The sequence below is a fragment of the Oratosquilla oratoria genome, unplaced genomic scaffold (genome assembly GCF_046742065.1).
Source record: "Oratosquilla oratoria isolate Oo_2021 unplaced genomic scaffold, ASM4674206v1 SCAFFOLD53, whole genome shotgun sequence".
Lineage (NCBI taxonomy): Eukaryota > Metazoa > Arthropoda > Malacostraca > Stomatopoda > Squillidae > Oratosquilla > Oratosquilla oratoria.
In genome coordinates, this window is record NW_027467717.1 from 1,356,584 (window position 1) to 1,369,298 (window position 12,715).

General features: G+C 40.8%; 1 protein-coding gene across 3 annotated transcripts in view; it reads right to left on the reverse strand.

Annotated features, from left to right (window-relative positions):
- Positions 1-3,810: 3,810 nt before the first annotated feature.
- The window catches only part of LOC143023639 (chaperone Ric-8A-like), a 38,466-nt gene continuing 29,561 nt past the window's right edge, over positions 3,811-12,715 (reverse strand). For all 3 annotated transcript variants that reach the window (XM_076182227.1, XM_076182225.1, XM_076182226.1), the window contains 2 exons: positions 11,685-11,804; positions 3,811-6,609 (listed from right to left, as the gene is read on the reverse strand). In XM_076182227.1, coding sequence (XP_076038342.1) covers positions 6,474-6,609; positions 11,685-11,804 — 256 coding nt within the window. In that variant the 3' untranslated portion in view covers positions 3,811-6,473. The remainder of the gene's footprint in view (positions 6,610-11,684; positions 11,805-12,715) is intronic.

Genomic DNA, 12,715 nt, shown 5'->3' on the forward strand with positions numbered 1-12,715 from the left:
GTAGTAAACTACCTTACTGGTGGGGTTACATTTTAAGCTTAGTAATGATGTCTTTTGTTATTTTTTCATCCTTTTTATTTGCCTCTGTGAAAATTTTGTGGTAATAGATGTTATTGTTGCATGATAATTTTTCTTCCCAAAAAATCCCCCCAAGACTCAATACATTAACATGTATTACACAGAGGTCTATAAAAGATGAAAAAGTAATAAAAGACATCATGACTAAGAACTGTCTCCCCACCACTACTGATGAACAAATCTGTGTGGTACTTTACTACACGTATCCAAAAACTAACTCATCGGTTATAAGAAATAATTTGTAATGTATTACTAAGGCCACCTCTAACACTAATGTAGCATTCAAATTTAAGTGTTTAATCAAGGACTACATACCTCACAACTCAATCTACATTGGATATACCAGGTGCAGTCTCAATGGGTGAATTTCCATGCATTTACAAAATGGGGCTATCAAACACCACATGCAATATTATCATAAATGTGTCATGTGTCATTAACCAAGAGAACTTAGTTAAATGCATGAAAATAACTGCTAGTAGTAGAGACTGATGAAGACTATAACTTTTAGAAGCCATGCATGTAAGAGAAAAAAAATCAATATCTAATCTAACATGATTTCAAGCATCAGCCTGTTCAACAACAATTCTCTCCACCCACTGAGGCAGGTGAACCAACCCTCCTCCTCCTCCTCTCACCCAATCCCTCCATCTTCCCCATCTCCACCATTCTCACACTACTTCTACTGCCCCAACCCTCCAAATGACTATCAGATGCATTACAAGATCTCTGCTCCTCAGAACAATATAAACCAGTATGCTAGTGAACTCGAGTTAAATTCCTTATTGTACTACTCCCATTATGTTGAATCATTGTAACCTCTTACGCTTTTGTCTTCATCTTTGTATGTTTGTACATACATATACCAAGGGATTTTTTCCCTCCTTACAAGGGAGGTAGCTAAAGTCAAAAGGCATAATTCCACTTCCACCCATACCACCCCTTTCACCCCCACCTCCCTAAATTCCTCTCATCTTAGCTTCTCCTGGATGACGGATCATCCCTGCATCTCGCCCATTGCCCTGGGTCAGAGGCAATGCAGCAAGACACAGCACATTCACAGCAAGGCTGTTTCATTTAATCAGTGACCCATTCTCTGTGTCCCCTCATACATTTAGGTTAAGGACAGGGAGAAATCCCTTTGGGCTGCACCAAAATATCATTCACACACAACTGCTCCCTAATTCCCCCTATCTCCACCCATTCTCTTCCATGCATCACATCATCATCCACACACAGCCTTTCTCCACTCACCCCTATCTTCATTCTTCTCCCTTTCTTCCTCAATATACATCCCATTCTTGCTCAATGTCCCTTTTACCCAATCCATTTCATCCTTGGTCTTCCCTTCCCATTCACTCCATCCATGTCTACATTTTACTTTCTTCACTCTTTCATTGTGTCCAAACCATCCCAGTACTCTTTCATCAACCCTATCTCCCATTTCCTTTTCCACCCCCACTCTCCTCCTCACCTCATTTTTCACTTTATACAACCTTGTAACCGCTACCATACTTCAGACATTTAATCTCAAAACACATTTAAGCTCTTCCTCTCATATGTTCCATGTCTCTGCCCCATATAGTGCTGTCAGCTCAACCACCCCTTCTCCTCTTAGCTTCCATTCCCAAATGTCTATTTCTCATGACAATTTTAATCCCCCAAGGCACTTACTTGCTTCTCTCAATCTACAATCTACCTCCACCTCCACTTCTCCCATTCCTGCCACATGTGACCCCAAGTATCTAAAGCTGTTCACTCCCTCCAGCCTCTTTCCTCTAATAATCACTTCCAAATTGCTGGCATCCTCTCTCCTTGTACATCTCATCACCTTACTTTCACCCACATGTACCTTCAACTTTCTTCTCTTGCACACCTTCCCAAACTCCAACACTAACTTCCTTAATTTCCTCTCTGATCCTGCCACTAGTGCAATGTCATCAGCAAACAACAACTGGTTTACCTCCCATTTTTCTCCATTTTCTTTAACCATCTCCAATCCCCTGCCCATTACTCTTGAATTTACCTCCCACACCACCCTATCTGTGTACATATTAAACAGCCATGGAGACATAACACATCCCTGTTGAAGTCCTACCTTTACCTCAAACTACCCACTCTCCTTTTCTAATTCTAACGCAGGTTCTACTTCTCTAGTAAAAACTCTTGACTGCTCTTAACAGCTTTCCTCTGATACCATATATCTGCAAAACCTCCCACAGTGCCCGTCTATCCTGCCATAAGCCTTTTCCAGATCCATAAGTCTTAAAAATCATCCTAACCCTTTGCTAAAGCCTTCTTACAAGTCTGTTTTACAACAAAAAATTTGATCCATGCAACTCCTACCTTTCCAAAACCCACTGTTCCTCACCTATTCCCTCTGTCCCTCTCCTAATCCTCTATCCTTCACCTCCTCCCACTCTTCTCTCAGCTTCTTGTACTTCTCATTGAAGCAGTTTACTCTAAGCACCTCCATACCTTCTATCCTTTTCCTCTTTCTCCATCTACCTTCCACACTCAACTTACCTTCCACCAAAAAATTATCTGGTATTCCCCCACCTTCTCCCCTAAGAACATGTACATCCAAGACTCTTCATACTCTTCCTACCAACCACCCTCTCCCATGTGTACATGTGCTTGTCTCCACTATCAACTCTCCCCTGATTTTTTCCTGTCACTCCACACTTCCTAACCACTCTGTCTATTGGTTTATCTCCTACTTTAGCAGCAAATCTCCTACTACCAAAACATTTATTATTGCATATTCCATATTTTTCCTGATGTCTCCATGTAGATAAAATATTGAAAATTAAATGGATGTATTTGGTGAACTTTTCTTTGCCCACTCACCCAAATGGCACGATTATTGTCAGAAACCTTGAAAATACAAACAAGATCAACTGTCAGAATGTTGTTAATTTTAATACCACTTATATATACATATATATTTATCTTCTGACAGAGAAGGGTCTAAAGCAGTGACAGAGTTTAGGAAGGTATTTGATAGGAAGTTAAAGGTAAATTTTGGGTAAAAACATGATGGGAAACACAAGAGGTGAGGGTGGCAATAAGCTAGAAGTCTTAGAGAGATTAGGGGAAGTGGATAGTTTTAAATATGTAGGGTCATACGTATTTCCCTAGTTGCATTTTACGGGAAGAGAGCTATGCTCATAGTGACCCGCTGTTGTACCTTTCCGCATCCAGTTTGTTCTTATAGTCATGAATAGTTTAAGCACTCACTGTTTCCTCATTCACTTTGTTCCAGATATCTATCACTCTGTGTGGGAAGCTATTCTTTTTCAGATCTCTTCTGTAACCATCCTTCTTAAGTTTTTTCTCATGTCCTCTTGTTTTTCTTCTGTCCCACTGTAGCAAGTCATCTCTATCAAGAATGTCCATCCCTTTCATTATTCTGTAGATGGTTAGCAAATTACCTCTTTTTCTTCTTTGTTCCAGGGTTGGTAGATTTAGTTCGTCCAATCTTTGTTTGTATGTCAAATTGGAGAGTGTGGCAGAGAATGGAAGAGTGGGGGTCATCCAATCTTTGTTTGTATGTCAAACTGGAGAATGTAGCAGAGAATGGAAGAGTGGGGGCATGCTAGTAAATGTCTGGGAGTAATGAAAAATGTCACGAGATATCTGGAGAAGGATGCAAAAAGAATACTGCACAAAGAGGTGATTGTGCCTGACACCTTAAGGGGCAGAGATTTATTTAAGGGAGACAGAAAGGAGAAATTTTAATGTATTTATTTACCAAATTATATTATACAGGAAAGGAGCAATGCTTGTTGGGTCCCGCCTGTCTCCAATTCTCTAACTTTTTAACATACATACCTATATAGACTCAAATTCACGTATGGTTCCATCTTAATCTATATCTTTGATTTCCAATTATCATATTTAGATTTGATCTCATGTATTGTTTGAGCTTGGGCTATATCGCCTAAGCTATTCCACATATCTATACATCTATATGGAAGTGTATTTCTTCACATCCTTTCGACATGTGGTCCTTTTTAATTTACTTCTATGACCTCTTAATGCCCTCTCATCTTTAATCAGGAGATGTCTTCTAACAACGCAATCTATCCCCTTTAGTGACCTGAACACTGGAATCATGTCACCTCTTTCTCGTCGATCTTTCAAAGTTAGTAGACTCACTGCTTTTAGTCTCTCCTCGTATGGTTTATCTGCCTGGCTGGGGACAAGTTTGGTTGCTGACCTTTGTATTCTCTCAATCTTGCTCATATCCTTCACTCTGTGTGGGGACCATACCACTGATGCATATTCCAGTCTTGGATGTATCAGGGTTGTGATGAGTTTTTCATCATTTCTTCATCCATATAATGGAATGCCACTTTCACCTTCTGCAGTAGTCCATATGTCTCTCCCACAATCCTGTTGATATGTCTGTCAGCTGGCAGGCGTTTGAGATGAAATGTTTAAGAAGTATGGTGGGTGTTAGGATGGATAGAAGGAGAAATGAGGAGGTGGAGGAGAACTGGGTGGAAAGGGAGGTGGTAGATGAAAGAATACTGGGATGGTTTGGGCACATGAAAAGAAAGAATAAAGAGAGACTAGCAAGAAGACTGTGGGAGCTAGAGGTGGCGGGAATGAACTTGTGGGGAAGACCAAGAATGAGACGGATTTGGTGAATAGAGTCTTATATAAAAGGGGAATGATTGCTGAGCATGGAAAGGAAAAGGGAAGAGATAGGTGTGAGTGGAGAATGGCTGTGAATAGAATATAAATTGATGGAGCCAGAAGCGACTTCACCTCGTCTTTTCTGTTTTCACTTTAAGAGGATGAGGGAAGGTTGCCATGTCAATAAAGTAACTGGCCTTTAGTCACAATCCAAAAGGCAGGCACTGCAAGCCCATTGGTTGCCATGTACCTAGACTGAGGGTGTAATACAGCCCTTATCTCCCCTGTGAAGGGACGTTACACAGTCAACCTAAATCTACTGGGTGAATTGACTGAACTTTGTTCTGATGACATATTAGGTCAAAACTTTATGACTCACTATTGGCTTTAACAGGCCAAGGAAAATCTTTCATTCCTCCAGCCCTGTTGGTTGTAGTGTACTGCCTGCATCAGTGAATACACCTCTACTTTTTTCAGATCTTCCTCCCCCTTGCAGATCAATCACTATTAATCTCAGAGGTTCAGAGATGACAATAAATTCACACAATCTAAAGTTAAAAGGGTGTTACAAGAAGGGGTTATTTGAGAGAGCATGTCTCTTTGGAGGACACAAGTAGCTAATGAGTGCCATAAAAAAAAATATATATATACAGACTAAAGTCAGACTATTAACCTCTTCAATATAAGTCAAATATTCATGCACACATCAGGCTGCCTAATGTATGATGATGCTTCAAAATTCACTCATTACAAAATACGTTCTCTTTCACCCTGAACAAATATAACGTTACAGAAAACATGATCAAGGCTGTTCACAGAATACGGGGGTCACTCAGCTACAATGGTAAAATAAATATGATGAGGAAGCCAATGCCAGCATCATCATATGCCGCACTTGCGGCTCATGATACATATGTAGGCATCATCATATTCAAGAGGTTAACAGAATTACTCAACTGGATGCAGACTCACTTGCTAAAGATGATGACCTTGCCATAGTACTCTCCTATTAAAAGTATTACAATTCTTTTGACCTGAATATTTTCTTTATCACCTAATACCCAAACCATATACTGCTTTTAAAGCTAACAAAAAAACTATGATAAACAGTCACATGTTTCAAAGGGACTACTGATAACATTATTCAACAACAACAACAAAAAATCTAAGTGGACAGTATGACAAATTAATACATCTGCAATGTTTTAAATCTTCTACAACTTTTCCTTTACATTTTATTACTTTCTCAGAAAAAAAAAATCACATTTCACATATGGCTAGCAGCCTATTCAATGGTGAGAGTAGTGTGTACTCTTTTTCTGGGTCATCTGTTGAATATGAATATAAATATACATATATATATTTTTTCTTTCTTTTTTTCTCAATATTTTCCTTACATGGGACATAGACATATCAAGGTTTTCTCACCATATTAAGAAAGAATGTGAAGAGACACAGGGAGGTTCACCATTGCAGAGGGGTCGCTACTGCCAGATGACTTGATTCCTATTATCACAACTCCTTATGGCACATTACTCCATCTTTCCTCGATTCCAATCCACATATAAGGATCTGAATCTCACCCTGAAGAATCTAAGTGTCAACACTGAGATTTCAAAGGTTCCTCCACATTATACGGCAGGAGCATACACGCAGTACTGAATCCCGTCCCTTGGGAGGTTGCAACGACCACCGTGTGTTCCTCTGGACTTGAGAGAAGATTCACAGCTTGCGTCAATTCTGTGGTCTCTTCAGTCTGAGTCTGAGTCGTTATGATTCGCTCTGTTGGATGGTGGGCAATTCAGCCCCTCCCGGAGCTCCAAAATGTGGTCCACTGCTCGCACTTTTCCATCCGCATCGATACGACAGGGCTTAATAACCTTTTGACTGTATGGGTGAAAAAATTAAAATATATGAGGGAAAATGAATAAATAAATAAATACATACGTACATATACCAACGGCCTTCTCCCCTTACAAGGGAGGTAGCCAAAGTGAAAGGCATAAAAATTAATAGTACATACATACATATACCAAGGCTTCTTCCCCCTTACCAGGGAGGTAGCCAAAAAGGAAAAGGCATAAAATCATTCCCACCCATTCCATCCCCGAAAACACTCCACACCCCTCCACCCTCCCTCCCATCTTAGCACCTCCTAGATGACGGGTCATCCCTGCACCCTGTCCACTGCCCTGGGTCAGAAGCAGTGTCACAAGACACAGCACATCCACAGCAAGGCCACTTCATTAAATTGGCGACCCCCCCCTCTCCGTCCCCCCATATAAGAGGACGGGGAGAAATCCCCTCGGGCTGCGTCAAAATTTTGCTCACACACACTACCTCACCCCCCATCCCCCCGTCCAATCCACCTCATGCATCACAACATCTTCCATATACAACCATTCTCCATTCACCCCTGTCTTCTGTCCTCTCCCGTCCTTCCTCAACAGACATTCTCCTCTTCCCCAAAGCCCCCTTCACCCCATCCATCCATCTCATCCTAGGACGTCCCCTCATGTTCACTCCCTCCACATCTGCCTTCCATACCTCCTTTACTAGTCTTTCTTCACTCATTCTTTCCATGTGTCCAAACCATCCTAATACTATATCCTAAATTAATAGTAATAAATGATTAAAAGATAAGGAATAATTTAAAAAATAGATGGATAAAAATTTAATAAGTAAATAATCTGCACAAGAAATAAATATTAACACTTATATGACTGTGTGTATACATATATATATATACATACACATACACACACTGCCAGAAACCAACTGGCAGAGAGGTGGAGAGTTTAATGAAAGAACTAGACAAAATCATGTGGGACATTGTGGGACTGAGTGAAGTCCAAAGAGCGGAAGAAAAACTGATGTAGTTACAACATAGTCACTACCTATTCTACTATGCAAGTAAGGAAAAAGAAAGATTTAGTGGTGTAGGATTCTTGATAAACTGAAAGGTTGCTGGTAACATAGTAAAGTTCATTAGTTTATAAGATAGTTTTGGATTGTAATAAAGGTATGTAAAAGGTACACTAAAAATAATTCAGGTTTATGCACCGACTTCACAGAGTGCAGACAATTAAATTGAGTTCTATGATGATTTAAGTCAGGTAATGGATCAAGAAAAAGGTGAATACATGTTGGTAATAGGCAATTTTAATGCTAAATATGGGGAAAAGATGAGAGATGAGTTGTGCATTGGAAAGTTTGGAGCAAGTAAGAGAAATGACTAAGACAAAATGTTGGTCAATTTTGCAAAGAACTGCAACATGAGCATAATGAATACTTTCTTCCAAAAGCACATAGGTTGTAAATGGATCTGGAGAAGTCCAAATGGAACAACAAAGAATGAAATAAACTTCATATTAGGAGATGAGAGCAAGAGCAATAGTAATGTTAAGTCATAAATAAAGTAAATTTAAGGAGTGACCATGGAATGATAGGTTGCACAGCTAAGTTAACTTTTCAGAGCCAAGAGAAATAAACTAGTTTTGAAAAAGAAAATAAGCTTTGCAAAGGTTATGGATAACAAGAAGGAATTTCAGTTAAAAATCATAATTTAAAATTCTAAAGGCCCATACATATGATTGAGCACTGCCTGACGGACACTTGCTAAATGTTTGTCATACATACATACATACATATACCAAGGCTTTTTCCCCCTTTCAAGGGAGGTAGCCAAAAAGGGAAAGGCATAAAAACACTCCCACCCATTTCATCCCTAAATACACTCCACACCCATCCCACCCTCCCTCTCATCTGAGCACCTCCTGGATGACGGGTCATCCCTGCACCTTGCCCACTGCCCTGGGTCAGAAGCAGTGTCGCAAGACACAGCACATCCAAAGCAAGGTCGCTTCATTTAATCGGCGACCCCCCCTCTCCGTCCCCCCTTGCATATAAGGAGAGGACGGGGAGAAATCCCTTCGGGCTGCGTCAAAATTTACTCACACATACTACCCCACCCCCCACCCCCCCGCCCATTCCTCCTCATGCAATCACAACATCATCCATATACAACCATTCTCCACTCACCTCTGTCTTCCGTCCTCTCCCTTCCTTCCTCAACAGACATTCCCCTCTTCCCCAAAGCCCCCTTCACCCCATCCATCCACCTCATCCTAGGACGTCCCCTCATGTTCACTCCCTCCACATCTGCCTTCCATACCTCTTTTACTAGTCTTTCTTCACTCATTCTTTCCATGTGTCCAAACCATCCTAATATTCTTTCATCAACCCTATCTCCCAGCTCCTTTTAAATGTTTGTCACTCGAGTAAATCAGACGATCAGATTGCCTATGCCCACATCACCAGACAATAGAAAATCCATGTGAACAAGTTGCATAAACACGGCAAAGGAAACATGGACTGGAAGTGAAGCGTTTATTCCTGACGTTTCGTCTATTGACTTTCTCAAAGGAAGTCAATACACGAAATGTCAGGAATAAACGCTTCACTTCCAGTCCATGTTTCCTTTGCCGTGTTTGTCACCCAGACAATGCTTGGTGTCTAGGGGTTTGCTGCTAGGTATGGTATGACGGCTCTGCCAGACAAATGAAGGTGACCCTGAGACCCTGGTTGTCATTTACTTCAGTCTCTCGATAAGTCACCACTGTATGAAATGTCCAGCATGCTATCTGCCAAACAACATGGAAGCCTGCATTGGTCTAGAAAACAGATCATGGTGTTAACAGAACTCTATCACAAGAGAACAGAACATGGTGTTAACAGAACTCTATCACCAGCACCTGTGCTTATGCTCTTCAGTTATTCATGCGACACACCATGGTGATTGTACCGCACTAGCCAATGCTGACCACCACTAGCTGCCAACCTCCATGTGTGACTGTTGCCAACCACCACCCATGTGTACAACAGCACAAAGCCTTTGCCCAGTAGACGGGGAACACCTACTAGGCAATACTCAATCACATGTACAAGCCTTAAGAAATGAGGACACTGTTGAAGGTTATGAATTTGAATTCAGTGAATATCATTAGGGAATCAACAGAGAAAGTAGGAAGTACAAAAAGCATTCGAGAAGAGAAATACTTCAAAGCTACAAATGACCAAACGAAAAGAAGAAGGGCTATGCAAATTAAAACCAGAAGAGATGAAATAGAGTAGAACTCAACAAGCTTAGTAACAAAAGGCAGAGATCAGAGGAAAGAAAAACACAGATGAGATAGAGAAAACCATTAAAAAAAAAAAAAAAAAAAAAAAAAAAAATTCCCACCCATTCCATCCTAATACACTCCCCTCCATCATCTACCCTCCCTCTTATCTTGGGGCCAAGCACAGACAAGATTTATGAGGGTGGCAAATGATATCTTTGAAAGACAGAAACAAAGAGATCATTAAATGCAGAGACAGAATGGTAAAAACAGAGTATATAATTTTTACCACGAGTTTCATTCATCATCTGTAGACATTAGAAGTGTAACTGAAGTCATAGGAAGCAGAGTTTCCTCAAAAAATATGAAACAAGGAAAAGCACCTTGGGAAGCTGGTATATCAACAGATCTTCTGAAAGAAGTTCATTGTAAATTAGCTCAGTTGTACAGCCAGTATTTGTGTCAAGAAAGCATTCCTGAATCATGGTACAATGCTATAGTGCAGAGGAGGGGTTGATGATTAAGCAAAACTGCCTTGCTGTGGATATATTGTGTCTTGCTACATTGCTTCTGATCCAGGGCAGTGGGTGGGATTCGGGAATAACCCGTCATCCATGAGGAGATAAGATGAGACGTCATCCATGAGGAGATAAGATGAGAGGGAGGAACTGGGGGTGGATAGGAGTGGAATGGATGGGAGTGGGTATTTGCCTTTTGACTTGGCTACCTCCCTTGTAAGGGAGAAAAAGCCTTTGGTGTATGTATGTATGTATGTATATAGACATAACTAAGTGGAGGTAAAAGTGGCTTAACCCCTTCACTACAGGCCAAAATCTTGCTGGCAGCATTAGCTGCCAGAAGTGCGATGTTGTGTCACAATACTCACATTATAAAAAATAAAGTTACCGCTGTATTGCTCGTTCTCTTTCACCTGTGAATTTTGATAACCATAGAAAATATGATGAAGCCAGTTAACAGAGTATGGGGGTCACGCAGGTACAACTACAATATATATAATCATGACGCCGACATCAGCATCCTCGTGTACCCACTTGCTCCTCATGACGCCTATGTAGGTGTCATCGTATCGAAGGGGTTAACATTTCTCTGAGAGTGGTGTTTTGTCTTCAATCATAAAAAATTGCTGTGTGACTGGTCTATAAAGTCACACACATATGTACAGGTCTGACTACACATAAAAATGTAGTACATACATACATATACAAAGGCTTTTTCCCCCTTTCAAGGGAGGTAGCCAAAAAGGGAAAGGCATAAAAACACTCCCACCCATTTCATCCCTAAATACACTCCACACCCCTCCCACCCTCCCTCTCATCATGTAGTCAATACATATATACACCATAGATTTTTCCCCTCTTACAAGGGAGGCAGCCAAAGTCAAAAGGCATAATTCCACTCTCAACCATTTCATCCCCATCCATTCCACCCCCATCCACCACCCCTCCCTCCCTCTCACCTTGACCCAGAAACATGCAAAACCCTGTGAAATGTAAACAACTCCAACATTAAATATTTTCTTTTTCCTTTCACTTACTCTCCTTATATCATGACTAATATTGTTCATACTTTTGTTTTGTATATAATAATGACTGTGATATTATCAACACTGCTGTTTTATACATGCTGTTGTTGCCCCTGATTGTATTACCATTTCTTCCACCACTGTGTCCCAACCTCTGGAAATTTGTACTTGACAACAAATTGCTGCCTCAGTTGAACAGCGTGTCCTTTGAGTCATGATTCTCATGTAAATAGTTAATTTCCTATGTACTAGGCTTGCCGCTCTTTGAGTGTAATAAAATTATAAAAAAAATCACTTACTCTGTCAACTTCTTGAGAGCAGAGACAAGTTTCATGGCTTCGTGCTCTTTCTGTTCCTCGGACATGCCTTCCATTGGAGAGGGTCTTGGTGGTTCGAACTGGCCTGTTACTGGATTTATCCTGTCAAGGAAAAGATACTATTGGTCAGAGGCAACTTGAAAGTTGGGGGAACCTGCACCAAGAAACTTAACTATGATTCAAGCCAGCATTTGTATCCCTTGTGTTCAAATAGCCAGGGCAAATGATTATCACATGAAGTCAATGCCCATCCACACACACACACACACACACTTTCAACGAGCGGACGGCTTGACGAACGCTCTGAAGAAAGGTGCAGATTGTGGATACCAGCGCAAAGAGAGGTGCCTTTTTGTGTTTGCAGGGGGGGGGGAATTGCTCGTGAGGTAGAGGGAAAGTAAGGAAAGAGGAGAGGGGGAGGGATTACTGGGGAAATGGAAGGTAATGAGGAGGTGGAGGAAATGGCCCTGACGGGCCGCCGGGTAGACAAAAGACCCCAAGACGAGTTGGATGATAACATGTCTAATAGGAATGTGAAGATTAGAGGTATAGATAGGAGCAATATAGCAGAAAGTGATGAGAATATTTTCAAGGGATTTAAAGAGAGTGGGGGGGACTCAAACCCCCCCCGACTGACAAGACTAGAGATGAAGGTTGATAAGGTGATCGAGGACTTGGAGAGTAGGTTAGGTCATATGAACACCATTTTAAAAAGGGTTGAAAGATTGGAAGAACTGGAAAAGGCGAATAAAAACTTAACTGATGAAATAGAAGAACTAAAAAGACAGTTAAGAGAGGTAAAGGGGGAGAATGAGGAATTGAAGAAGAATAGTAAAGAAAACAGAGAAACAATAGCTAAAGAAAGTAAAAATTGGAAGCAAACCCAAGAAGGAAATAAGATTTCATTCACTGACATAGTCAAACAGCAATTGAAAGAACATACTGAAGACTCAGTTATTAAAGTGATGAGACAAAAGGAGAATATAGTAAGGGATTTAGCAGACAAGAAGAAA